The sequence below is a fragment of the Rhinatrema bivittatum genome, chromosome 2 (assembly GCF_901001135.1).
Source record: "Rhinatrema bivittatum chromosome 2, aRhiBiv1.1, whole genome shotgun sequence".
In the NCBI taxonomy this organism is placed as follows: Eukaryota; Metazoa; Chordata; class Amphibia; order Gymnophiona; family Rhinatrematidae; genus Rhinatrema; species Rhinatrema bivittatum.
The window spans coordinates 710,123,610-710,148,763 of NC_042616.1; the positions used below are offsets into that span (position 1 = coordinate 710,123,610).

The following is a 25,154-nucleotide window of genomic DNA, read 5'->3' on the forward strand; positions in this document are numbered from 1 at the left end:
CAAGACAACATAGAACAAGGAACCAAAGATGCCCGAAGGTAGCAAGGCTGAAAGCCCGTAGGCCATTAGGTTCAGAGAGACCCCGGCCACTGAACAATGTGAGGCCTAGATAAGACATAAGACAGGGAAACAGCAGCAAGGTCAAAGAGACTAGGGAGACTCCATGAGAAGGCACTGGCATACTGGTGATGCAAGGTTATATAAGGCTGGAATCTGGGTGTTTTGGAAGCAGGGAGGAGGAGCTTGGCAAGACAGGTGGCTAAGCTTGATGAGGTCTCCTGGAGGATAGGAGGCTTACCACTGGCATAGTCGGGCCGGCAGCAAGGAGATGGCTTGGGTCACCTGGAACAGGGCTCACTCAAGGCCTCTGCAGAGTCAGGGTTCGATGAGGCTGCCCAGCAGATGTAACAATATTCCAATCTGGCTAGAGCATCAGATGTTTCTGAGATTTGTGGTGCTGGGAGAGCATTTTCAGTTCTGCGCTCTTCCATTTGGGCTAGTGATAGCACTACGAACTTTCACGAAGGTGATGGTGGTGCTGGCAGCTGCTCTTTGGAGGGAGAGCAATCTAGTTCATCTGTATTTGGATGACTGGCTCATTCAAGCAAAGTCAAAAGTGTTGTATCAGCGCTCGGTTCAACAGTTTCTGCAGCATTGCAAGTTGTGGGCTGGGTGGCAAATTTGTCAAAAGAGCAAGTCTATCCTTACCCAGTCACTGGAGTACCTCTGTGTGTAGTTCGACATCACTATAGGAAGGGTGTTTCTCACAGAAAAGAGAATGTGGAAATTTTAGGCACAGGCCAAGAGGTTGTTATAGCTGCCAATACCTAAAGTTTGGGATTATTTGCTGGTCCTTGGTTCCACATATGATATCTCTCCAGAAGGCACTGCTATCCCGCTAGAACCCTCAGTTGGAGGATTTTCAATTACGGCTACCCCTGCAAGGAAAATCCAGGTCCAGTTTCTCCTGGTGGCTTTCTCGGGCCAACTTGGAACTGGGTGTGGCATTGGAGATTCCAGATTGAGTGATAGTGACCACCAGTACCAGCCTTACAGGATGGAGTGCCATCTGTCAGGGGCAGACAGCGCAAGTCCAGTGGTCAGTGGAGGAAGCTTCATGGTCTATCACTCAGTTGAAGATGCAAGTAGTTCACAAGGTGTTGCATTGTTTTCTTCCTTTCTTGCAATAGTGGGTGGTGAGAGTCATTTCGGACAATCCAATGGCAGTGGCTTAGATCTACCGCCAAGGTTGGACAAGGAGTCATATGGGGCTTTTTTGCTGGACAGAACAGCATCTATAATGTCCTTAGTGGCTTCATATGTCACTGGGGTGGACAACGTTAAAGCACATTTTCTCAGCAGGAATATGCTAGACTTCAAAGAGTGGATGCTGTGGGAGGAAGCAGTGGCTCTCATTTGCTCCAGATAGGGCACCAAAGAACAGTGCTTCTTTAGTCGCAGGTGGGAGGCGGGAGCAGAAGGCCTCAATGCTCTATTACTTCCGTGGCCACCTGGGATCCTCTTGTACGTGTTTCTTCCATGGCCTGTAATCAGCAGGATTCTACGACAGATCGAATGTCATCTGGAAAAGATATCCTAATAGCTCCAGAATGGCTGCAGCAACCGTGGTTTGCAGATTTGGTGATACTGGGAGTGGATGGGCCTCTTCGGCTCAGGCAGCTACCCAGGCTGCTTCATCAAGGTCCAATTGTCTTGGAACAGGAGGATCACTTTTGTCTCATGGCTTGGCTTTTGAGAGAAAGCATTTGAGATTGAAAGGGTACTCAGAAGAGGTCATTATGACATTTCTCCAAGCTAGGAGACCTTACGCTTCATTGGCTTATAACAGGGTGTGGAAAGTTTTTCAGACATCAATTTCTCAAATTCTTGGGTTTTTACAGAAAGGCCTGACAAAAGGGCTAGCATACAATTCTGCCCAAGTACTAGTGAAAGTCTTGAACCATTTTTTAGTTAAGTTGTAGGGGTTGTCCTTGACTTTGCATACAGATGTAGTTCAATTCCTTCGAGGGGTGAAACATTTGTGGCCTCCAGTGAGGCGGGTGTTTCCTTCATGGACCTTGAATTTGCTCTTGTGGGATCTTTGTGGTCCTTCCTTTGAGATGTTGCAGAAAGCGTCATTGAAGGACCTCACTCTGAACATGATCTTCCTAGTAGCAGTATGTTCAGCAAGGCGGATTTTAGAACTTTGGGCTTTGTCTTGTAGGGACCCCTTTCTTCAGATGATGGGATATCTTATGGATATTGCGGCGGTTACTACCCCTAACTAATTAAGCTAGATATTTCACTTAGATGCAGTTCCAACACTGCTCTCTACATTAATTGCAGGGTTGGAAGGGAAATAGAACCAAAAGGTTACTAAGGGCCAAGAGTAACAGATAAGTATGAGAAGAGAAAAAAAGTGTGAAAGCTTGCTGGGCAGAGTGAATGGGCCGTTTGGTCTTCTTCTGCTGTCATTTCTATGGATGGTGCCTTCCTTTTTGCCAAAGATAGTGTTTTCATTTCACCTCCGTCAAATGATAGAACTTTCAACCTTTCAAGATTTGGATCCTTCTGATCCAAAAGTGAGAGAGCTACATTTGTTGGATGTACGTTGACTTCTACTGCACTATCTGTAGGTCACCAATAGCTTTAGGAGAATAGATCACTCATTTTGATTGTTTGGCGGAGAGAGTAAAGGGAACAAGGCTTCTAAGGCTACCATTGCACATTGGCTAAAGGAGGCAATTGTGTCTGGTTACATATTTAAGGGATGTCAGATTCCGGTGGATCTACAGGTCCACTTCACTAAGGCAGAGGCGGTGGCATGGACAGAATGCCAGCTGGTGTCTCCACAGGAGAACTGTCAGGCGGCGACCTGGTCTTCGCTCCACACTTTCACGAGGCATTACCGATTAGATGTCTGGTGCCGGAATTGGGGAGTTTTGGGGAGTGTGCCCCATGTGGGTCTTTCCGGTTCCTGCCCAGTTTAGAGGTGCTTGGGTACAACCCATGCATCTGGACTGATTTGGGGGGGACGCTCAGGAAAGGAAAATTGGTTTTTACCTGTTAATTTTTGTTCCTGTAGTCCCACAGATCAGTCTAGAGCCCCACTCTCTGTTAGGGCTGGCTGGTCTGGAGTGAGGGAATACCACCTAGGGAGTGCCACAAGACAACAGATCAGGACTATGGCCACTCTTCCGCCTAACCATCCCCCCTCCCCTGCATGTTGAGTCCTTGGGAGCTGGAGGGCCAGTAGGGCTTTGCAGTGGCACTGGTGCATCTTGGTGAGTGCTGGCAAGGGCAGGAGATGATACTGGTGCAGAGTGCTGGTAAGGACTGAAACTGGAGCTTGCTTGCAGGCAAGGACTGGAACTGTGGCTTGCATGTAGGCAAGGATTGGTACTGTGGCTTGTGTGCAGGCAAGGACTGGAACTGGGGCTAGAGTGTAGGCAAGTCAGAACAATGACAGAATTGACAAGGATAGGACACATAGAACAAGGAACACTAAACATAAAAGCCCAAAGCCTAGCTGGACAAGAAGATATCAGGGGGCCCAAATGCTGTGTAGGCAAGACAGACGGCCTGAAAAGGCCACAGGGCCAAGGCAAGGGGTCAGGGCAAGGAACCAAGGCAGACGTGATGCAAAGACATCGTGGCAGGGAAGAGACAGGGTTATGTAGAGCTGAGGCTTAGGTGTGATGCACGTAAGGAGGAGGAGCTTGGCAAGGATGGAGACAAGATTCACTGAGGACTCCTGGTGGCTAGGAGACTGCATTAGAGGCTGAATTGCATGAGCTATGGGGAACTGACATGGTTAGTACGGAACGGAGCTCTGAGGAGACCTCTGCTGGCAGAGAGTCATCATAGGGTTCGATGAGGCTGAGTAGCAGGTGAAATCATAACAACCTCTCTGGAAAGATCACTTTATTCTGTATGCATTTAGTAAGAAGTATTGGTTGAATTGAATGGTTTCAATCTCCTATGGTCTAAAGGATTCGGCTTTGGGACCATGCTATTTCCCTTGCTTGTTTAATAGTGAGAATGTTGTTATAGTATCTTGGCTTGATCTTGAAATACTAAGGGGCCGATGCAATACAGTATGCTCAGCCGAGCGCACTGTATAACCTGCAGTTGGATGTGGGATAAATAGGCACTAATCCACTCCCTAATGCAATAGTGGGATTAGCACCTATTTAACGCGCGTCTGACATGGAGTGAATGAGAGAGTGCTCATCACATGCAAATGCATGTGAATGAGCCTATTACTCATTCACTCCGCATGCAAAAAGATAAATGTGTATCTCAGACGCACATTTATCGCTCAGCTATTAACGCCTGCCTGGAGCAGGCGTTAATAGCTGAGCGCAGGTAAAAGAAGTACAGAAAAGCAGAAAAAAATGCTTTTCTGTACTTCTTTTTTTTAAAGTAAAAAATAAATAAATAACTCTGCAGACCACCGAGTTATGAAGACCGACGCCGGTAAAGTCGGCGTCGGTTTTCATAGCCATCTGCCAGTGACGAAAATGGCCGCTGATAAACTCGGCAGGTTATGAAAACCGAGGCCGAGTTTACCGGCATCGGTCTTCATAACCGGCAGCCGCGGCGGGTCGCGTTAGCAAGGAGGCGCAAGCGACCCTAGCGCGACCCCCCTAATTTACATATTGCATGGCGCCCCCCTTGCAGGCGCCATGCGTGCATTAAGAAAGCGGGCGCTGAAAAGTCGGCGCCCGCTTTCCGTGAACGTTATTGCATCGGCCCCTAAGAGAATGCAGAAGGCACTCTGGCTTAAAGAACACAGTCTCAGCAAAGCTTTTCTTCTCTGTCTCCATCTGCTGGTAGGGGAGAAAAACCCAGGCATCTGGACTGATCTGTGTGACTACAGGAATGAAAATTAGCAGATGAGAAACAATTTTTTTATAGGGTTTGTTTTTGGTGGGGGGGAGGTTACATGTATATAATAGTATTTTTTGTAAGAAATCTAATCTTTAAAGAATGCCATTGCATGAAATAATACAATTTTCTCCCTAGAAAAAGGAAAGAGCTTGGATGCACTTTTGTATTTTTTTTAATGTATTTTAATTTTTAGTGAGCACTTCTGTAATTCTGCAGATTCTGACTGCTTCAGATTTCATTTCCACTGGCAGATGGATGAGGACAGTAGAGAAATTGGGTCCTGTTAAAGCACCGTTAGAAACCAGTCTCTTATGCTTTCTTAATAGAAGAGAGAGGAAGCAGAACCAGGGACATGATTTTATTACAAACATAACAAATCAAGACAAAACACAGTTACCAGCTTTTGCCATCACAATGTGAAAATAGCTGACGACGTAGATCCGGGCCGGGCTGGGAAGAAGTGCCTGTATTGGCAGACTAGGACTAGAGCAAAGAGGGGAGGATGCAGCAGACCAGGGCATTAGAGGGTGGGAGAGAATGACCTGCAGTGCTGATTAGGGCAGGTTAGAGAGGAGGTAGCGGCAGTGGCCATAGTTAATTGAGGCCCTGGAGGGGAGGTGGCGGCAGCGCTAGATTGAGGCCTGGGAGGGAGGGAGGCCAAGGATGTGGGGGTGGCAACAGTAGATCAGGGCCCAGGAGAGGGTTTTGTAAATCGGTGAGTCCTAAAAAGTAAAATAAAAAGAAATGCAAAAATTCCTCTTTTTTTTTTTTTTTTTTTCCTATTGATGAGATTTCTAGAGCAGAAACACCATAAAATTAGCTCCCTGGGCATACCTTGCAATGCATATGTCATGCCATCCGAAAGAAAGTTCAGCCATCATGCCTGGCCACATTGTGGAAAAATTGTTGTAATTTGCTTTGGGAAGATAGTCTGTTGAGCAGCCCATGCTTTGTACTTGTCTTTGCAAAATGCAGGTGTAAAGGACATCCATGCAGACCATGCTGCCAGTCACATTGGAAAAGCCCAAGGCATCATTACCTGTTTAAGGGCAGTTCCTTATCACAGTGGCCGACGTAAAGTATTCCTTCCAATGGATATTTGCATGCTGGTAAGAAAACTTTGAGGCTGACACATCTATATCTTTAACTGTCTTTGACAAGTTGCAGCTTCTGATGAAAGGATGCTCAGATCATGAAAGTATTTTCTTGTGTTATTTTTTGAGACTTCCCCTGGGGTTGCCTGCTTGTGTCCTGGGTGGAACTTGTGGCTCTCTCTTTAGATCTCAGTTTCTTCTGATTTCTTGTCCTTGCTGTACAAGACATCAGAAGAGACTACACAATGAGGCCTACAGACAGTCAGGCCCTGCTAGCATTCATTTTGTGCAAGAAATAAAACAAATAGAGAAAAAAAAATAAAATGTAATTAAAACAGATGGAGGCCAATGCACATTTCAACATGCATTTTCTGCAGGCAAAACTTACTTGCCGATGTAGCAAGGAGTTTTGCTTGCAGAAAACATGCGTTTCCAAATGAGAGTACTGTTTAGTGCTCTTGCATGGAAATACCGTGCAAATGAGGGCATTATGCATTACTCCCTGATGCTGAGAAACTGCATCTGGCCAGTGCATCTTTTTTAGTGCAGGAATCTTAAACCTTGGTCAGAGTTTTGAGCACTATGACAAAAATAGTTAAAACATTAAAAAAAAAAAAAAAAGAAACTCTCCGGGTAAGTACCGGCAGCCACCGCCACTTACCCAGTTAATAACTGACTTCTCCTAGGACAAGCAGGATGTTAGTCCTCACACATGGATGACATCATCGGATGGAGCCTGGCTCGGAAAACCTATGTCAAAGTTTCTAGAACCTTGATTAGGCACACTGAGCATGCCCAGCATGGCCTATCCCATGCATCCATGCGGGGTCTCTCTTTCTTTTTCCATGGAGCTTTCCCCTCGTGGGTACTGAGCTCATGCTCTTTATTGTGTAGAAATTTTTTGGAAAACTTTTCTTCGATCATTTTCGGGGTTTTCCTCGTGGTTTTTTTGGTGCAGGTCCCTCTCCTGTTTCCTGTTGAATCTTAGTCAGGTTTTTTGGTGGTTCAGTAAATTTTCTTTCACTTCTGTTCCCGTGAGGCAGCAGTGCCTTGGTGCCCGCCGGCATCTGTCACCTGCAGCCTCTGCTGTCATTTTCACCCCTTCAGTTTGTGTTGTCATAGCCTCGTCGGGTTTTCGTTGATGCCCTCAGTGCTCGATGACTGTGTCCATCGCGGACCTATATGATGTGTGTATCCTCTGCCTGGGGGCATCGCACAACATCCAGGGTTGCCGCCTGTGCAACCAAATAACCCCACAGGGACGTCGTGCTCACCTTGACAAGATGGAGAAGCTCTTTGGGGCGAGGTAGTCCAAGACATCAGATTCAGTGGCATTGATGCCAAAGGACCATGGAGCTGCACTAATGGACACCGAATCATCGACATTGCTCAGTCAATGCCGTCTGCGGATAGGGGCACTGGGGACCAGCCCCTGTCAGTCTCTTCCAGGTTGAGGACATTGGCACTGAGGGAAGACCGGGCCAAGCACCAAGGGAAGCTGAGGAAGCATCGGCACTGGTCGCCTTCGATGCACGGTGCCGGGCTTGGGTTGGAGCTGGCGCTTTGCCGTGATGCCCCCAAAGCAGACCCTATGGTGAGGAGTGCCTATCCTCCATCGATCCTGGGGGCCCATGACTGTCTCCCCCGGTCCTGATGTCAGTCGCCGATCCACCTCGAGGATCCAAGGAAGATCTGGTTACCCCTCTTGCCTCCTAGCCTGTTTTGGTATTGGCAACTTTTAAGGAGGATTTGGAGTGCAGAATCCAGCAAGTGGTCGATTGGGCACTGACAGGCATCAAGCCGGTGGCACCGATGGTATTGGTACCTGCACTATCCCTGCTAGAACCGCTACTGGAGAGCCTCATTGTGCTCATCAGTGTGTTACCGACCCAGTTGGCGCCAGTTCCCGGGAAGCCCAGCAAACCACCGATGCTTCTCTCAACCGATGCAGTGCTCGTTGCCGGTTCCTCTGAAGAGGAAGCTCCATCGAGGCCAGCAGGGACCCCACGGCCTGCAGCCCCCCATCCAGCTTTGCCGGGTCCGGCACTGGTGACACCAGTGCCTAGGCCTTTGGGCAAAGGCCGAGCACCCAGGGCTTTATTCCCTGTGGATTTCAGTGAGGATAAGGCCGCTTATGACCCGTGGGAGGATGACACTGCAGAATCCTCCTTAGAGGACTCGAGGATCTCCACTCAGAACCGTTTCCTCCTGAGTACCTGACCTTCGCAGGTGTGTATGGGCGATGGCGGAAGCCATCCCATTTCAGTTGATAATAGAGGACGACACCAGGCACAAGATGCTGGAAATCCTCCAGTTTGTGAAGGATCGTGGTGGTCCTGGTACATGAGATCTTTATGGAGTTACTGTTGAGGATTTGTGAACACCCCCTTATGGTACCTTCTGTGAATAGGAAGGTGGATGGGGTTTACCTTGTCCAACAGGCTACCGGATTTGAAAGACATCAGCTGGCACACCGGTGGTCGAATCCGCTCTCAAGAGGGCCAAATGCTCTTGGACCCATGCCTTGGAACCCCTGGGGAAGGATCACAGAGCACTGGATGCTCTTGGAAGAAAAGTCTTTCAGGGGGCTATGCTCATTGCCCTCATTGCCTCCTACCAGCTCTGTATGAGCCAATACTCTTGCAACCTCTGGAAGCAGGTGCAGGAGGAGGCCGAACGGCTGTCTCAACAGCAGCAAGACACTTTTCTGTCGCTGGTGTGTCAGGGCCTGGAGTATGGAAAACACGTGGTGTGCTCCACCTATGATGTTTTTGAAATGGCAGTGAGAGTCTCTGCAGTGAGAATCGGTGCCCACAGAGTGGCATGGCTGCGGGCCTCGGATCTCCAACTGGAGGTGCAGGAAAGTCTCGCTGACCTGCCGTGCACAGGAGAGAATCTCTTTGGAGATAAGGTGAGGGACACAGTGGCCCAGTTGCAGGATCATCATGAAGCCCTCCAGCATCTCTCCGCCAGCACTTCAGACCCACCCTCCTCAGCCAGGAGGTCTACAAGGCTGGGTCAGAGGAAGTCTTTCTACCGCCAGAGGAAGTACTATCCTCTGGCCCCTCGCTCCCATTTGGTGAGCTCTTGCAGCCATCCCAGGCAGCAGCGAGCTCCCAAGCCCCAACCGGTGCCCCGGCCAAATCCCAGGATGGGGGTTTTGACTGGATCGTAGGGAGGATAAGCCAGCCGCCCGTACCCGAGATGCTGGACGCCTCGGTCGGGGGCAGGCTACAGTTCTTTGTGAATCAGTGGCCCAGTATTACCTCGGACCAGTGGGTTCTTTCCATCGTTCATCAAGGGTATCGATTCAGTCTATTGAATGTCCCGCCAAATTGCCCTCTGTGCCTGTTTTGGGAGCTGGTAGTGCATCAGAAGGTACTATGAATGGATCTCTCCTCTTAACAGCCAGAGCAGTCGAACCCCTACCACCAGGCAAAGGGGACGGGGATTCTACTCCAGGTACTTCCTGATTCCAGAGAGAACAGGAGGACTCCGTCCCATCCTAGACCTGAGGGCCTTGAACAAGTTGCTAAAAAAAAAAAAAAAGAAAAGTTCAAGATGGTTTCCCTGGGCACCCTGATTCCCCTCCTGCAAAAATGGGACTGGTTTTGCTCCCTTGATTTAAAGGACGCATACACCCACATTGAGATCTTTCCAGGCCACAAGAAGTATCTCAAATTTGTGATGGCAAAACAGCACTTCCAGTACAGAGTGTTGCTGTTCAGACTAGTATCAGCCCCATGTGTCTTTACAAAGTGCCTGGCCATGGTGGGGGCGTACCTCCGCAGGCATGTTTTCCCCTATCTGGATGATTGGCTGGTCAAGAATGCCTGTCAGGCAGGGGCAGAATGGTCTCTGCGCTTGCCCATCCGGGTATTGGAGTCACTAGGATTCGTCATTATCTATCTATTTATTTATTTATTTAGTGGCCTTTTTAATACCGTCATTTAGAGCTGTTCCTTCACAATGGTTTACAGAAGGCATACAATATAAAACAATATAAAAACAATAAAATTAAATCAAATGCCAAACATGCCATTTAAAATACAATTTACATAAAATCATCATAAATATTAAACTAAAACTTCTACTCTGCATATCCCCTCAATCTATAAATTAGGACATAAAAAACCAAAAAATTATAAAATGTAACCCTTACAAAGTAAAACCAATAAAATGGAACCCCTCTATATTTCATTGGTCTCTGAAGCAAATGCCTGTGTGAACAGCCAGGTTTTAAGCTCTGACTTAAAATGTTTGTGCTCAGCACACAGCCTTAAATCTTGTGGCATCGCGTTCCACAGGGCCTGGCCCGCAAGTGATATAGCTCTTTCTCGTACTTGGGTGAGGCGTGCAGATCTTAACGATGGGAATGGTAAAAGTGCTTTGTTTGCAGAACGCAAATTTCTTTGCGGAACGTGTAATCAGAGTTTTGTATTCAGCCAGTCATCCGAAGTCCCATCTTAGCTTCAGTTGGATTTCATAGGAGCACTGCTAGACACAGCACAGGCAAAAGCCTTTCTCCCGCACTCGTGGGCGCTCACCTTGGCGTCCATAGTGAAGGTGATTCAATAAGTTCCAGCAGGTATCAGTTCGGCACATGTTGAGCTGTTGGGCCACATGATCGCAACTGTCCATGTTATTCCCTTGGCACATTTACACATGCGCAGATCCCAATGGACCTGCGCAGGACCTCCAGACTCGCATCCGCATCACTCCATCTCTCCGGGACTCCTTGTCCTGGTGGCAAGTTCTCTCAAATTTGGAGTAGGGAATATCTTTCCAAGTTCCCCCTACCCAAATTGTCCTTACCACAGATGCATCCAGCCTGGGGTGGTGTGCTCATGTAGACAGGCTTCATACCCAGGGCCTGTGGTCCACCCAGGAAGCACAATATCAAACCAACTTCCTGGAGCTCCGAGCTCTATGGGCTTTCAGAGATTGGATGTCCAACAAAATTGTTCTGATTCAGACAGACAACCAAGGGGCAATGTGGTAAGTCAACAAGCAGGGAGGCACAGGGTCGTACCTCCTGTGTCAGGAAGTGGTCCAGGACAATAGGATGTTAGTCCTCACGAAATCCGCCTGCCACCCCGCGGAGTTGGATTTCTCCTGTTTATTATTTTATTTTTATCGCAATTCTATGTTACGAGACTGAAGAGGGGACCCCCGTGTGGATGCATGGTATAGGGCATGCTGGGCATGTCCAGTGTGCCTACTCAAAGTTCTAGAAACTGTGACATAAGTTTTTCATGCAGGGCTCCATCCGATGACGTCAACCATGTGTGAGGACTGACATCCTGCTGTCCTAGGAGAACACCTGTTACAGGTAAGCAACTCAGCTTTATCCGATTTATCAGTCTATCTGGTAGTGGGAAGCAGCCGCCAGATAGCCACATAAGTCAGTACTTATATGGCTATCTGGCACGGTTTGCTGCTAATTATCTGGATAAAGTACTTATCCAGCTAAGAAGCGGCAACCCGCAGCAGATAATACTGATTTATGTGTCTATCTGGCTGCTGCTTCCCACTACCAGATAGATGCATAAATCAGAATTTATCCAGGTAAGTGATAGCGGTGGCTGCCACCACTTACCCAGATAGCCTGTCAGGGCCTCAACCCCCTTCCCTAGTTAAAATGCATGTTCAACCTGTGCCAACGTACATTTTACCAAGATTATTGCAACACACCTGGTGACTAAGATGATGATTTGCACTAGAGAGTTTATGGCAGTACTGGCTGACTGCTTACAATTACTGGTCTGTTTATTTTCTACGTTAACAGTTTTATGATAGAAGCTAATATTTGGATATATAATCTAACCAGGCAATTGGATACATTTTTAGAGATAAAAGTAATGCAGATTGTTTTAGTTTTCCCCCATTGTCCCATTAGTGTTTGCCGTGAAACTCAGCATCTTGTTTATCCTTGCGGCTGACAGCAGTAACTTAGTCGATGTGACTGTCCTAGGGCTGTTCCATCTTGTTTCTTTGACAACAATGTTTTGAAAGTAGGGTTCAGCATGACAGTGGGAATACATCATGTTGATGCTCTTCTGTTTTTATCTTTGGAAGATTTAATGTTAATGGAAAAAAATAAAGTAGAAAGTGGTTAGAAAATAATAAGGAACAAATATAGTTGGTTAAAAGAAAGCCAATAATATAATTGATTAAGAACTTAAGAACATAAGATATGCCATGCTGTCAGGTACCCAGCAGATTTCAAAGAGTAGCTCCATTGCTCATTCTCAGGGATAAGCGATAGTTTTCCTGAATCTGCCCGGCTAATAATGGTTAATGGGCTCATAAGAACATAAGAAATTGCCATACTGGGTTCAACCAAGGGTCCACCAAGTCAGTGTCCGGTGGCCAAACAAGACACAAGTAATTAGCAAGTACCAAACATTAAATGATTATGGACTTCTGCTCTAGGAACTTGTCTAACCCCCTTTTAAATCCAGCTATGTTAGATGTTTTGATCACATCCTCTGGCAAAAAATTCCAGATCTGATTGTGTGTTGAGTGAAAAAATATTTTCTCCGATTTTTTTTTTTTCTTTTTTTTTTTTTTAATCTGCTACCTGTTATTTTCATGGAGAGCATTTTATTAGTATAGTCTCTAGAATTGAATTGTGGGGCTTTTGTTTGTCGTGTACTGTAGAGCTTGCTTTGTATCTAATGGCTCACAAAACATCCTACAGTTTAATGACAAAAATCTTTTACAAAGGTTGCTTGTGCCTTCAACCTATTTACTGAATTTCTCACTTTTAAAATTATAATGTATTTATTTTCTATAGTATTTGTAAAAATGATTTATGAATACAGGACATTTGGAGGTTGCTGATCATAAGTTATACTATTTTTTCTTTTGAAGCTTGTTTTCAGGGTAGAACAATTGAGCTGAATCCTAAGCCAGATCTCAGCAGGTGTTGCTTTATTCAATTATTCATAATTTCCAGTAGCTCTGTAAAAGTTGTATGAGAAATTGAATGTTCTGTTTCTGGTAAATGAAGATACCATATGGCTGACTTTTTAATTTTTATATATTGCTATGCATATTTTAAAGCTAAGACATACAGTCTTGTTCTAGAACTAAATTTGGTCTTTTTTGGCCTTTGCATCCCTAAGTTAGAGTACTTTGGATATAAGGGAACCAAAGAAAAGACTGCAAAAACAGTAGGGCAATGCAGTGCATAAGGAAGATCACCACAAAGCAATATATCCCATTTAATGTAGAAAATACATAAGAAATGTGACAAAAGACACCTATGTATTCATTAGGGGCTCAGAACCGCAAAACAGAATTTATTGCGAATAACGTAGAAATATTACAAATAACATAAACATACTAATACATAGATATAAAAATGTCTGGATTTAGCTCACACTTTTTCATTGTTAGCTAAAGGTGAGGGTACTGCTCTGCCATTGTCTCCACCAGTTGGTTCCGCAATCCACACTTCTTCAGTTAGTTCCTTACTGCAGGACTCAGTGGTCGTCCACTGAATGAACTGCTAATCTGCAGTTAAACTTCAGTCCAGTCAGTTTTATATAGCACACTAACTGCACTATACACATCCTCTGGCAACAAATTCCAGAGCTTAATTGTGCATTGAGTGAAAAAAAAAAATCCAGCTGGAGAATGTGGGCATTGATCCCACTGCCTCTCGCATGCAAAGCGAGCGCTCTACCATTTGAGTTTATTCCCCTGTTTGTTTGGAGTTAGCCGCCATCTCCCACTTGTAGATTTAAAACTCTATAATCACTCCCAGATTTTACTACAGGCACTCCCAGAGTTTACTACAGGCAGTCTTTCTCCACTTCACACATTTAAGCTTGTCATTTTTACCTGCTGGCTGCTGCTCTCAAATCCACGGTTCCATTTCCCAGATGAGTTCCTCTCTGTCTTCTTCTGGTTGCTTGAATTCCTCAGATTCTACTCTCTTTGCTTGCACACCTGGAATTAGAGCTTGAGAGATTCCCACCGTCCCTGCTCTCAGGAACCTCCCCTTCTAGAACTCCTTGTATTTCTGCTCCTACCATTTGGCTTTTGCTCTGGAGAGTTTCTGATTCTGCTCAGACAACCCTTTTTTTCCCCCCTGTCATACACATTACATTCGGGTACAGTAAGTATGTTCATTGTCCACTTGTCAAAAGCACAATATAAATGAAGGCTCCTTTTGCTAGACAAATCCATTACCCTAGTTCAGGAAATGGTATGATACTGTAACCCCTATAACGGGATGAAAAGGTGATCTAGTCCAGTAGGGAGTGTTCTAGGATCCCTTAGATTTCTTTTGGAGAATGGTAGAGGGCTGCAGAGAGCTCTGGTGTATGTCCTGAGAAGAGGATGTCAGAAGAATCTGGAGGTACTGTTCGGAGTCAGAACAAACTCAGGACCCATCTTCTCTGCAGAATCCTCTAAATAAATGCAACTCTAATGAATAGGACTGGCAGCAGGAGAGGCTGCCCACAGGTCTTACTAGTAATTTGGACCATACTTCCATGGGAACTGTGAGGAGACTGTATATGGGCATGAAGGCCGGACTGCACACACCACTGGACTTAAAATTCCATTGGTGGACATGTGGTTCCTACCCTAAACAAAAGGGATTTGCTGCCCAAAGCTTTTACTAAATCCATGAGAAGGTCTCCACCTCTAACACACAGCAGCATGGAAACAGGAGTACATTACCTGTTCAACAGGAACCTATTCAGTAGGAATACAATACAATAAACTATTTAATTATATTGTAATTATCTGAACACACAGTTGCAGTATGAACTGTATAAATTCCCAATTTAAACTTTTAGAAGTACAATTTGTTTTCACCTGACCCTTTTCTGCTTCCTTGAGCCTTCGTTCCCAGAGGGTTTTCCCCCTATTTTACTCATTCCCCTCCTCCATCTACAACTCAGCAACAATACTCAGTAAGGGGCTGCAGACAGTGGCTCTCACCCACAGGTGTCGCTGTTGCGTAATAGCTGCAGCTCTGCGAACGTTGCTTCTGCAGTATCTCTGGCCCAGCGAGCAGATGATCAAAACGCTGCCACTAGGCTATTGTGTGGTTCCATTAAAAGTGCAGTTTAGTACGAAAGAAAATTTAGCGCTTTTTTTTCCCATTATAACCAGAGAAAATGCTAGTACTTGCATGGTGCTTATTCCAACTATAGGAGAAAACAGAGAACAAATACTTTATTTGGGCTGTAATGACCAAAGCCAAGCGAAGCTGGGGCACCATCCCCTAATGTAATTTTGTCTTTGTGCTTTCTCGAGGGGTTAGAGGTTAAAGTTGTGCATATGTCTTGTCCATCGTCCGTCCCCCCCCCCGTCCCCCCCCAGGAGATAGAGAACTTTATTTGCAGTACATAAATAACACCACACAAACCTAAATGTAAATGAAAACAAGTATAGAAAAAGATGCCCACAGTATTGCTATTATAAACTACGTCACACTGTTAAAATTCCAATTAAAAACATTCTGGGGTTAAAATTCCTATTTCCTGAAGCCAATAAAGTTCTCTTAGTAATGAGTTTTTCTGGATAAAATTTCTAATTGTCTCAGTTCCTAAAAATTTTCAGTTTACCCTCATGAATGTCATTAAGCTTACCCATTTGCAGGGCAATCTGTGTCAGCTTTCCTAAGGGTAGGCAAATGTTCAAATATCCCAGTTTTTAATTTCCTTATCGTACAACCAATGATTCAAACATCTGTGCACTCCAGAAGGTTCCTAAGACTAGAGAGAATCCGCCCAGGGTGTCTTAAACTCTGGCAAAGCCCTCTATCATGTATATTCACGTCAGTATTCAACTTCTCTGCTACATTCTGTTTATCTCAGCTGTCAACCAAGCTCGTTTCTTCTACCTCCCTCCCCTGCTTTCTACCCTGCCTCCTCCTCCAAAACACCTTAATATAAAGTGATAGCAGGTAGTAGCACTGGGGATTTCTTTTGTAAAGACAGTGAGATATGAAAATCTCCATCTACTAAAAAAAAAAATAAATCTAGATAAAGAAAAACAAGGGAAGATATAACAAATGTAGAACAGAGCATTCAAGGAGATTCTGTGTCCCCACTCTCGTTTAGTCTGGCACTAACTTGCTGAGTACTCTGATTTCTTGGGCTATGGATTTAGCTTTAATTTCAGAGATACTAATGATCCACAGATAATATATTGCCTGCTATTTGTAGATGACTTGAAAGGTTAGAGCTGCTGCTCAGATGATCTGGGGGCTGGCACATCAAATCTCCTCTCTCTCTCTCACTCTCTGCAGTAGTTCCAAGGCACCCTATTCCGTCTGGTGTCGCAAGTCAGAAATACCAGAAATGGTTGCCATCCTACGGGTGAGGGTCCTGCAACAAGTCTCTGTGCTTCCTCATTAGCACAAAGTCTTTAATAAACAGATTTACTTAATTCCTTCCAACAGAATTACTGTTTAAACCAGGGTTAGGGCAATGTCAGTCCTGGAATGCCACAACCAGATCTGGTTTTCAGGATATCCATAGTGAATATTCACTGCTTCCATTGTATGCAAATATATCTCATGCATATTCACTTTGGATGTCCTGAAAACCAGACCTGTTTATGGCACTCCAGGATGGGAGCTGCCTACCCATGGTTTAAACCAGTCAGGCAACATGTCCTTTCTCACAATCTTAGGCTGGAGGAATGAGGTCCCGTAGGCCCAATTCCTCTAGAAGTCAGAAGGGCAACAGTTTTTCTGCTTTTTATTGTAGACTTGGTTCTTGGGACCCAAGCCACCACCCTCTGTAGCAAGCAGCTGGAATTACATCTTTACGGCTTCCCAGCTACAGCTATAGCCACCCACAGCAGTGTTTTAAAGAAGCTTTAGGCTGTAGATACTATACTTGTACCTTCTTCTGGGTTGCCATCAGTGGTTCTTTGCATCCTTCTCCTCTGCACTTTCCTCTTGTTCTGGCAGCTCTCCTTCCTGTTTCTGCCCCTCCCCTTCTAGCAAACTCCCCTCACCTGGGTGCACCTGGGCTTCCTCCCTGGCTGATGGGCCCACCTGGGTGATTAAGGGCTGGAAGTTCCACCCTTCTGTTCTCAGAAATGTCCCCTCCAGAGCCCCTGTGTGTCCTGGGAGTTGTAGTTTATTTCCTATTCTTACTGTCTTTCTGCTCTGGAATTTTCTCCCAGGCTTTCCCCCCATAGTGGTTTCTCCAGCTAGTCTCTCACAAGGTATATAGCTCCCATTACAATATCTATATCTATACACAAATATACAACATAATGTGGACAAGAAAAGTACAATGTGTTTACTGTAAAAGCAGTTTTATTGTATATTCACTTCTAAACGTTTCTGTTGCCAAGCAAATACTGTCCTTGAAACAGGCAATCTGCTAAATACAAAATATAAAATATACTTACAGATGTGGGTTCATGGAAAATTGACAATGTTAAGGAATGTTTTTGAACACTGCATTGAGTATCTTATACAGTTTCCACATTTTTTTATTCAAAATACCTTTATTCTGCCATTTTCAATAACTATGAAAATGGCAGAAGTACAATATTTATTGTATTGTAATAAAACAAAATGTGGAAACTGTATGTTATTACCGTTTTCCCTAATGAAACATCTTTTGCATTCAACCCATAGTACAGAGGTTCCCAAACCTGTCCTGGAGGACCCCCAGCTAGTCAGGTTTTCAGGATATCCACAATGAACTGATCTGTAACACTGTATAGCATTAGTGCAACCATGATTTCTTTGTGTGTCTGTTGTCCTTAGTTTTTACAGTTGTTTCATTGTGTTATGAGTTTGAATTGTTTTATTGTGTGATTTTTTTTAAACAGGTTTTCTTATGTATGATTTTATGCATTAGTGGTTTTTGTCACGATTGTGTATGTAATATTGTAATCCATCGTGATCTTTTGGAAAGTACAAAATATAAATTATGGAAAATAAAATAAATTTGCATGCAGTGGAGACAGTGCATGCAAATCTCTCTCATGCATATTCATTGTGGGTATCCTGAAAACCTGACTGGTTAGGGGTCCTCCAGGACAGATTTGGGAACCACTGACATATTATTTTGGTCCATCAATTTTTTATTATATTAGATTCTGTCTGTTTGTGTATATTTTTTTTTTACCCAAGCATTCCCTGCTCATTAGTCTACTTTGGATGCATTTTAGTTTTGGTTTTTTTTATGTTACTGATTTGTTTGGTATTATTGTTGTTTTAGTATTTAAACATGTTTCTAATTGTAGCCCACCTTGAAGTTACAGGCAAATCTGAGTAATCAAATTCAAAGGAATAAAGCAAATAAGAGACTAGGGTGGACGGGAGGCTGCAAGAAAGGAAGGGGGAGATACTAAAGTGTGACTTGATCCGGTCTGCAGTTCTGGGGAAAGAGCAGAAGAGAGTAGGGGGTGAGAAGCAAAAGCTAGGGAGTAAGGCAGTAGATGAGAAAAAAGGCACTTATGGGAAATGGGTAAGATAAGCTGTAGCAATAGAGGATTGCATAAGGGAAGAGAGAAAACAGGTCAGAAGAAAACAAGATGAGGGGAAAAAAGTAAAATGGGAGAACTGAACAGTGAAAATCACAAAATTATTCAGATCCACCCAGCAAAAATAGGAAAACCTTTAAATTTTTGTAAAGGAAAATATTTTGAACATTTATTTATTTATTTATTTATTTTATTTATTTAGAGATTTTTATATACCGGTATTAGTTCTGGACATCATACTGGTTTACATTGAACAAATTAGGCTTGGAAATTACATGTTAACAGGGAAAAATGAACTGGGAGGGGGGTAACAAGGAGCAGCTATGTAGAAAGATTAACAGAACAACTGGATCCTCAATATGAGGAATGCATAAACACCATGTGGTGATACATAGGATGACAGATTTGTGGGACTGTCTATTCTGGATAGGCTTGTTTAAATAACAAAGTTTTTAATTTCTTTTTGAATTTGATCACACATGGTTCAAGGTGCAAGTTGGGCGGCAGGGTGTTCCATAGAGCGGGACCTGCAATCGAGAGGGCACGGTCGCGTGCAGAGGAGAGAGATGGGCTATTTAAAGTGAGGGCACAAGAAGGGTACCTTTGGCAGTTCTGGTAGGTCGAGTGGACTGGGGAGCAGTGAAAGGAAGGTCTAACCATTTGGAGTTTGGGCGTGAATGGCTTTATGTACTATGGTCAGGGTTTTGTAGTGAATGCGGGAGGGTATAGGGAGCCAGTGTAGGTCTCTGAGGATAGAAGTGATGTGCTCATGTTTACGGGAATTTGCGATGAGTCTTGCTGTGGCATTTTGTAATATTTGTAGTGGTTTTATCGTGGAGTGTGGGAGCCCTAGGAGGAGAGCATTACAGTAATCCAATTTGGAAGAGATGGTGGCTTGGATCACTGTACGTAGCCGCGCGGATCTTATAAAATCCGGGGTCAGCGCGCGCAAGGGGGTGCACATTTGTGCAACCTGCGTGCGCCGAGCCCAGCGCGCGCTGCCTGTTCCCTCCGAGGCCGCTCCGATTTCGGAGCGGCCTCGAAGGGAACTTTCCTTCGCCCTCCCCCCACCTTCCCTCCCTTCCCCTACCTAACCCCCCCCCCCCCCCCCCGGCCCTATCTAAACCCCCCCTTACCTTTGTTGGCAGATTTACGCCTGCTAAAAGCAAATGTAAATCTGCGCGCGCCAGCAGGCTGCTGGCGCACCGTCACCTGACCCGGGGGCTGGTCCGGAGGCCTTGACCACGCCCCCGGGCCGGCACCACGCCCCCGGGCCCGCCCCAGAAACGCCACGTCGTTTCGGGAACGCCCCCGACACGCCCCCTCCCCGCCCCTTTTAGAAAGCCCTGGGACTTACGTGCGTCCCGGGGCTCTGCGCGCGCCGGCGGCCTATGCAAAATAGGTGCGCCGGCATGCGAGGGCCCTGCGCACGTAAATCCGGAAGGATTTACGCGTGCAGGGCTTTTAAAATCCGCCCCATAGTTAACATAATTCTTCATGCTTAATTGGTGATCGAGGAGAACTCTGAGGTCCTTCACAAATGGTTGCGCTGAAAGGAAGTTAAGCTTAGGGTTGTTAGACAGTGGGGGGAGGGGGAAGAGTGGAGGGAGATAAGTAGGAACTCCGTTTTGTTCGTATTAAGGGCAAGATGGAGGTTGGTGAGCAGGGAATTGATGGCTGCGAGCAGTTTTCCCAGTTCTCTAGGGCATCGGAGATAGAGTTGTGTATAGGGATGATGATCTGGACATCATCAGCGTAGAGATAGAACTTAAGTTTGAGATCAGAGAGGAGTTGGCAGAGTGGGGTGAGGTAGATGTTGAAGAGGGTGGAAGAAAGTGATGAGCCTTGGGGGGACTCCTTGTTGTAAGGGCTGTGGGGCGGATGTGGAGTTGCCAATTTTAACGGAGAACTTTCTGTTCAAGAGGTAGGATTTGAACCAGGCAAGGGCAAGGCCTGAGATGCCGATGCTTTCTAGGCATGTCAGTAGATGTTGGTGGCTAATGGTGTTGAAAGCTGCCAAAATATCGAGGAGGGCAAGTAGGTAGCTGTGGTCTTGGCCCATACCTCTGAGGAGGTGGTTGGATAGGGAAAGGAGTAGCGATTCAGTATTGAAGCGTTTCCGGAAACCAAATTGAGAGGCATGGAGGATCACATGATTTTCGAGATAGTTCATGAGTTGTGAGTTAACAACTCTTTCCATTAGCTTGGCAATGAAAGGGAGGTTAGAGATTAGGCGGAAGTTGGAGGCGTCTTTCGGGTCTAGGGAGGGTGTCTTGAGGAGGGGTTTGACCACCGCGTGTTTGAGTGTGTCTGGGACAGACCCATGAGCGAGTGAGCAGTTGATGATATCTGCTATAGCTCTGACTATGGCGTTAGGGATGGCTAGTAGGGCTTTGGAGGGAATGGTGTCATCAGGATGAGAGGAAGGTTTGAGTTTTTTAAGGATGTTTTCGACTTCTTTGGTGGAAGTAAAGTCGAGGGTGGCCATTGTGGGTTGGGAGGGTGTGGGGAGGGCGGGCGGGGTGTAGGGGGGGACGTTAGTAGAGGGGGGGAATCTCAAAAGAAGAGTTGTGATTTTGCTGTGGAAGTAGTTGGCCAGTTCTTCACATTTGGAAGATGCGTCAGAGTCTGGTATAGTGGGGGGGATAGGAATGGTAAGACTTGAGACGTAGGAGAAGAGCACTTTGGGGTTGAATCTGTAGTCATGGATTTTTTTAGCGTAGGTGTCTCGTTTGTGTTTTTGGGTGGAGATTCTGTAGCTGTGTAGTGCTGTTTTGTAGATGGAGGAATGTTGCTGGGTCAGGTCCTTACGCCATTGTCTCTCCTTTTGCCTGAGAGTATTTTTTAGGGTTTTAAGTTCTGGTGTGTACCATGGTTTTGTGGGTTTCGAGGTGGCACTTATGACTCGTTTGGAGACTGGGCAAAGTCTATTGGCGATGTCTCCTGTAAGGTTATTCCATGATGCTAGTGCTGTGTCAGGATCTGAGCAGATTAAATTGGATAAGGAAGTGGATAGTGCGTTTGCTAGCTCGTCGCTAGGGCAGGATTTTCTGGATATTATGGTAGTGCAGAGGGTATTGTTGCTTGGAGGAGGGATGTTAGTGGAAAGAAGGCCTTCTATTAGGTGATGGTCAGACCAGGGGACTGGTGCAAGTGGGATGGTTGGTGGAAAGGAGGTCAGAGTTGATAAACATCAAATCCAATGTATGTCTGGCTTTGTGTGTGGGAGATGCTATGATTTGCCAGAAACCTATGGCATGGAGGGACTGTAGGAGGGTTTTGCATGATGCGGAGCAGGGTAGTGAGTCTTCGTGGAGATTAAAGTCTCCGAGGATGATGGAGGGGATGTTGGGTTTTATCCAGTCAACGATGAATTCGATTAGGGGTGAGGGGTTAGACTCTAGGCAGGTGGGGGGAGCATATACTAGACAGATTTGCAAGGCAGCTGACCTGAAGAGGCCTATTTCTAGCTTGGGTGGGGTAGCTATGTGGATGGGTTTGAGGTTTAGACATTTCTTGGCTGCAACAAGTGGCCTCCTCCTCTTTTTTTGGGTCTGTGGATAGAGAAGATTTCATAGGAGGAAGTAGGGAGTTGGTTAATGAGGACAGTATCTGAATCTTTGAACCAAGTCTCGGTGACTGCACAGATGTCAGGCTTGCAATCGATAAGGAGGTCATTAAGGATGGGTGTCTTTTTGGATAGGGATTGTGCATTAAAGAGTATTATGGAGAGGGTGGTGAGGCCTAGAAGTTGTGTCAGAGGAGAGGTAAGGATGGGGATAAGGGATTTGCGGAGGGGGGAGGGATGGTGGGCGTAGGGGGGGGGAAGTCTGGAGAGGGGAAAATGTATGCGAGGGATAGGGTATGAAGCCATAGGGAACAGCTGGTAGTAATGGGGAGGGTAGACAGAGAGGGTTGTCTCTGAGCGGGGGGTAGCTGAGGATAAGGTAGAAATACAAGGGGAGTGCTGAGGATAAAATACAGTAAGGAGTAGCAATTAACGTACAGGATGGTACAGAAGAATAATATACCAAGGGGCAGTAAAAGCAGTGAATGTTCTTAATATTAATCAGTGAAGAGTGAGAGGCTGTGATGAGCACTGATAATAGTTACAGTTCATGGAAAGAAAGGTCCTGTTGTAAAGCCGTCCGGGCTGTCGGTGCTGGGTTCTGTGATTTTGTGAAGTCTACGAGGTGCTCACTAAGGGGCGCACCAAGGGGTAGGCCCCTTAGGTCGCGCTCCTTGGTACATATTACATACTGCAGATTGCATGCTGAATTTTCTAACTGGTGCCACAAAATCTCTTCCTGAAGGATGCAGGAAACCAGGGGCCTTGTCTACTATCCCAAAATAAAACTAGAATAATAATCTTGTATAAAAACAGCAGTCTTCTCCTGACTTGGTTTTTTTCTCTTGAATATGTGACAGAGTTTTAGAGGTTAACACATTGCCAGCTGTCAAGGCAATTGAAAGGAGGATAAAGAATAAAACCACAGTCTGGTGTGTTGAGTGAGACAATGACTTAAACATTAGAGAAATTAATGCATTTATTAGCATATCATTAGTAAGCTTAGACTTACATGCGTCATTCTCCCCGCAAGGATGGCGTATGGACCGACCTGATGGCTTAGCATCAGTCATGCAGAGGGATCTGGGTTTGATTCTCAGGCTCGGCTTCTGCTCCCTTGGTTGGCTAGAGCTGGGGTGTATGTGTGGCAGGTTACGATGGAAACTACAGTCTGTGATACCCAGCCAAGGACTGTACCTGCACTGTCTGGGCTAGGGAAGGGTATTAGAATGGGAAAATACCCCGAGTAGTTGTGAATGAAGACTTATGGCGTCATTGCCCTAAAGACTCCTTTTCTGATTGTGCTGGAAGCCTGATGGATCAGAAGGAAATTGCTAGATGAGAATATATTAGGTTAAAAAAAAAAGATTCTGCGTTGCAATGGGAAAATAAGATCCTATGTTAAATAAAACAAGGAGACGTGTGAGCATTTCATGATGTCTAATAGATACCAAGATATTATGTGCGTTCTGCATGCCATTGTTTGCTGACATTATGATAAAGGCACTAGCTTCTCTCTGTCCCCCACCCTCTTCAGGAAAGATGGCATAACTCAGAATTTGCCCACTGGTTTTTTCCTGTTGTATTTAATTTTATGTGCTTGAATAATTTTGCATTAAATTATCACAGAGTGTGGTGGGAAGATATCTTTTTTCACAGCCTTCTGAATTTGCATTTGATTATAATTTTTAAGCTGCTGTTTCTCTTGAAAGTCAGTCATGGGTGGTGATTTGAAACCTCAAAGCATTGCTGGTTTGTCAATCTTAAAAGCCACTTTTCAGTCTGCTGGCAACTCCCTGAAAAAGAGGCTGCTTACGAGAGGTTCAAGTAATAAGAAAAGTAGTCCATGTGCCTATAAGTAAAAAATCATCTGAGCTAAAAGATTCCAAATTATCCTTGACTACTGAAAAGCAGAATGTTAATGCAAACAAAAAACAGTCTTTGAAATGTTTGTATGCTAATGCCAGAAATCTAAGAAGTAAGATGGGCGAGTTAGAATGTATAGCAGTGAATGATGACATAGACCTATTTGGCATCTCAGAGACGCAGTGGAAGGAGGATAACCAATGGGATAGGTGCTATACTGGGGTACAAATTATATTGCAATGATAGAGAGGAGCAACTTGGTGGTGGAATGTCACTTTATGTCTGGGATGACATAGAGTCCAACAGGATAAAGATCTTGCAAGAGACTAAATGGCTAGAAATCCCTTGTGAGTTAGGGAAGAGTATAGCAATAGGAGTATACTACTGTCCACCTGGCCAAAATGATGAGACAGTGAAATACTAAGAGAAATTTGGGAAGATAACCAAATTGGTAGTGCAGTTATAATTTCTTTGATTTGGTTTTTGCTGAAGGGGAGATACCCTTTCACAAGACAGTTTTCAAGGGTGATGATTCAGATGAAGCAAATTATAGTGAACCTGGAAGAAGTAGTAGGCCAGATTGACAAACTAAAGAGTAGTAAATCACCTGGACCGGATGGTATATACCCCAGAGTTCTGAACGAATTAAAAAATGAAATTTTAGACCTATTATTAAAAATGTGTAACCTATCATTAAAAATCATCCATTGTACCTGAAGACTGGCGGGTGGCCAATGTAACCCCAATATTTAAAAAGGGCTTCAGGGAAGTTCAGTGAAACTATATACTGATCAACCTGACTTCAGTGCTGGGAAAAATCAAGGAAACTGTTATAAAGAATAAAATCATAGAACATTTAGATAGACATGGTTTAATATGACACAACCAGCATGGATTTACTCAAGGGATGTCATGCCTAAAAAATCTTCTGCATTTTTATGAAGGGGTGAATAAACATGTGGACGGAGGTGAACCAGTAGATGTGGTGTATTTGGATTTTCAGAAGATATTCGACAAAGTCCCATATGAGTCTTTTAAGAAAACTAAAATGTCATGGGATAGGAAGTGGTATCCTTTTGTGGATTGTAAACTAATTAAAAGACAGGAAACAAAGAGTAGGATTAAATGGTCTGTTTTTCACAGTGGAAAAAAGTAAACAATGGAGTGCCCCAGGGATCTGTACTAGGACCGGTGCTTTTTAATATATATATAAATGATCTGCAAAGGGGCACGACAAGTGAGGTGCTTAAATT

General features: G+C 45.0%; 1 protein-coding gene across 2 annotated transcripts in view; it reads left to right on the plus strand.

Moving 5' to 3' along the window:
• NDUFAF6 (NADH:ubiquinone oxidoreductase complex assembly factor 6) overlaps positions 1 to 25,154 on the plus strand; it is a 111,251-nt gene that overhangs the window by 43,968 nt on the left and 42,129 nt on the right. For both annotated transcript variants that reach the window (XM_029591737.1, XM_029591738.1), the window contains exon 6: positions 5,869 to 6,002. In XM_029591737.1, the coding sequence (XP_029447597.1) occupies positions 5,869 to 6,002 (134 nt within the window). The remainder of the gene's footprint in view (positions 1 to 5,868; positions 6,003 to 25,154) is intronic.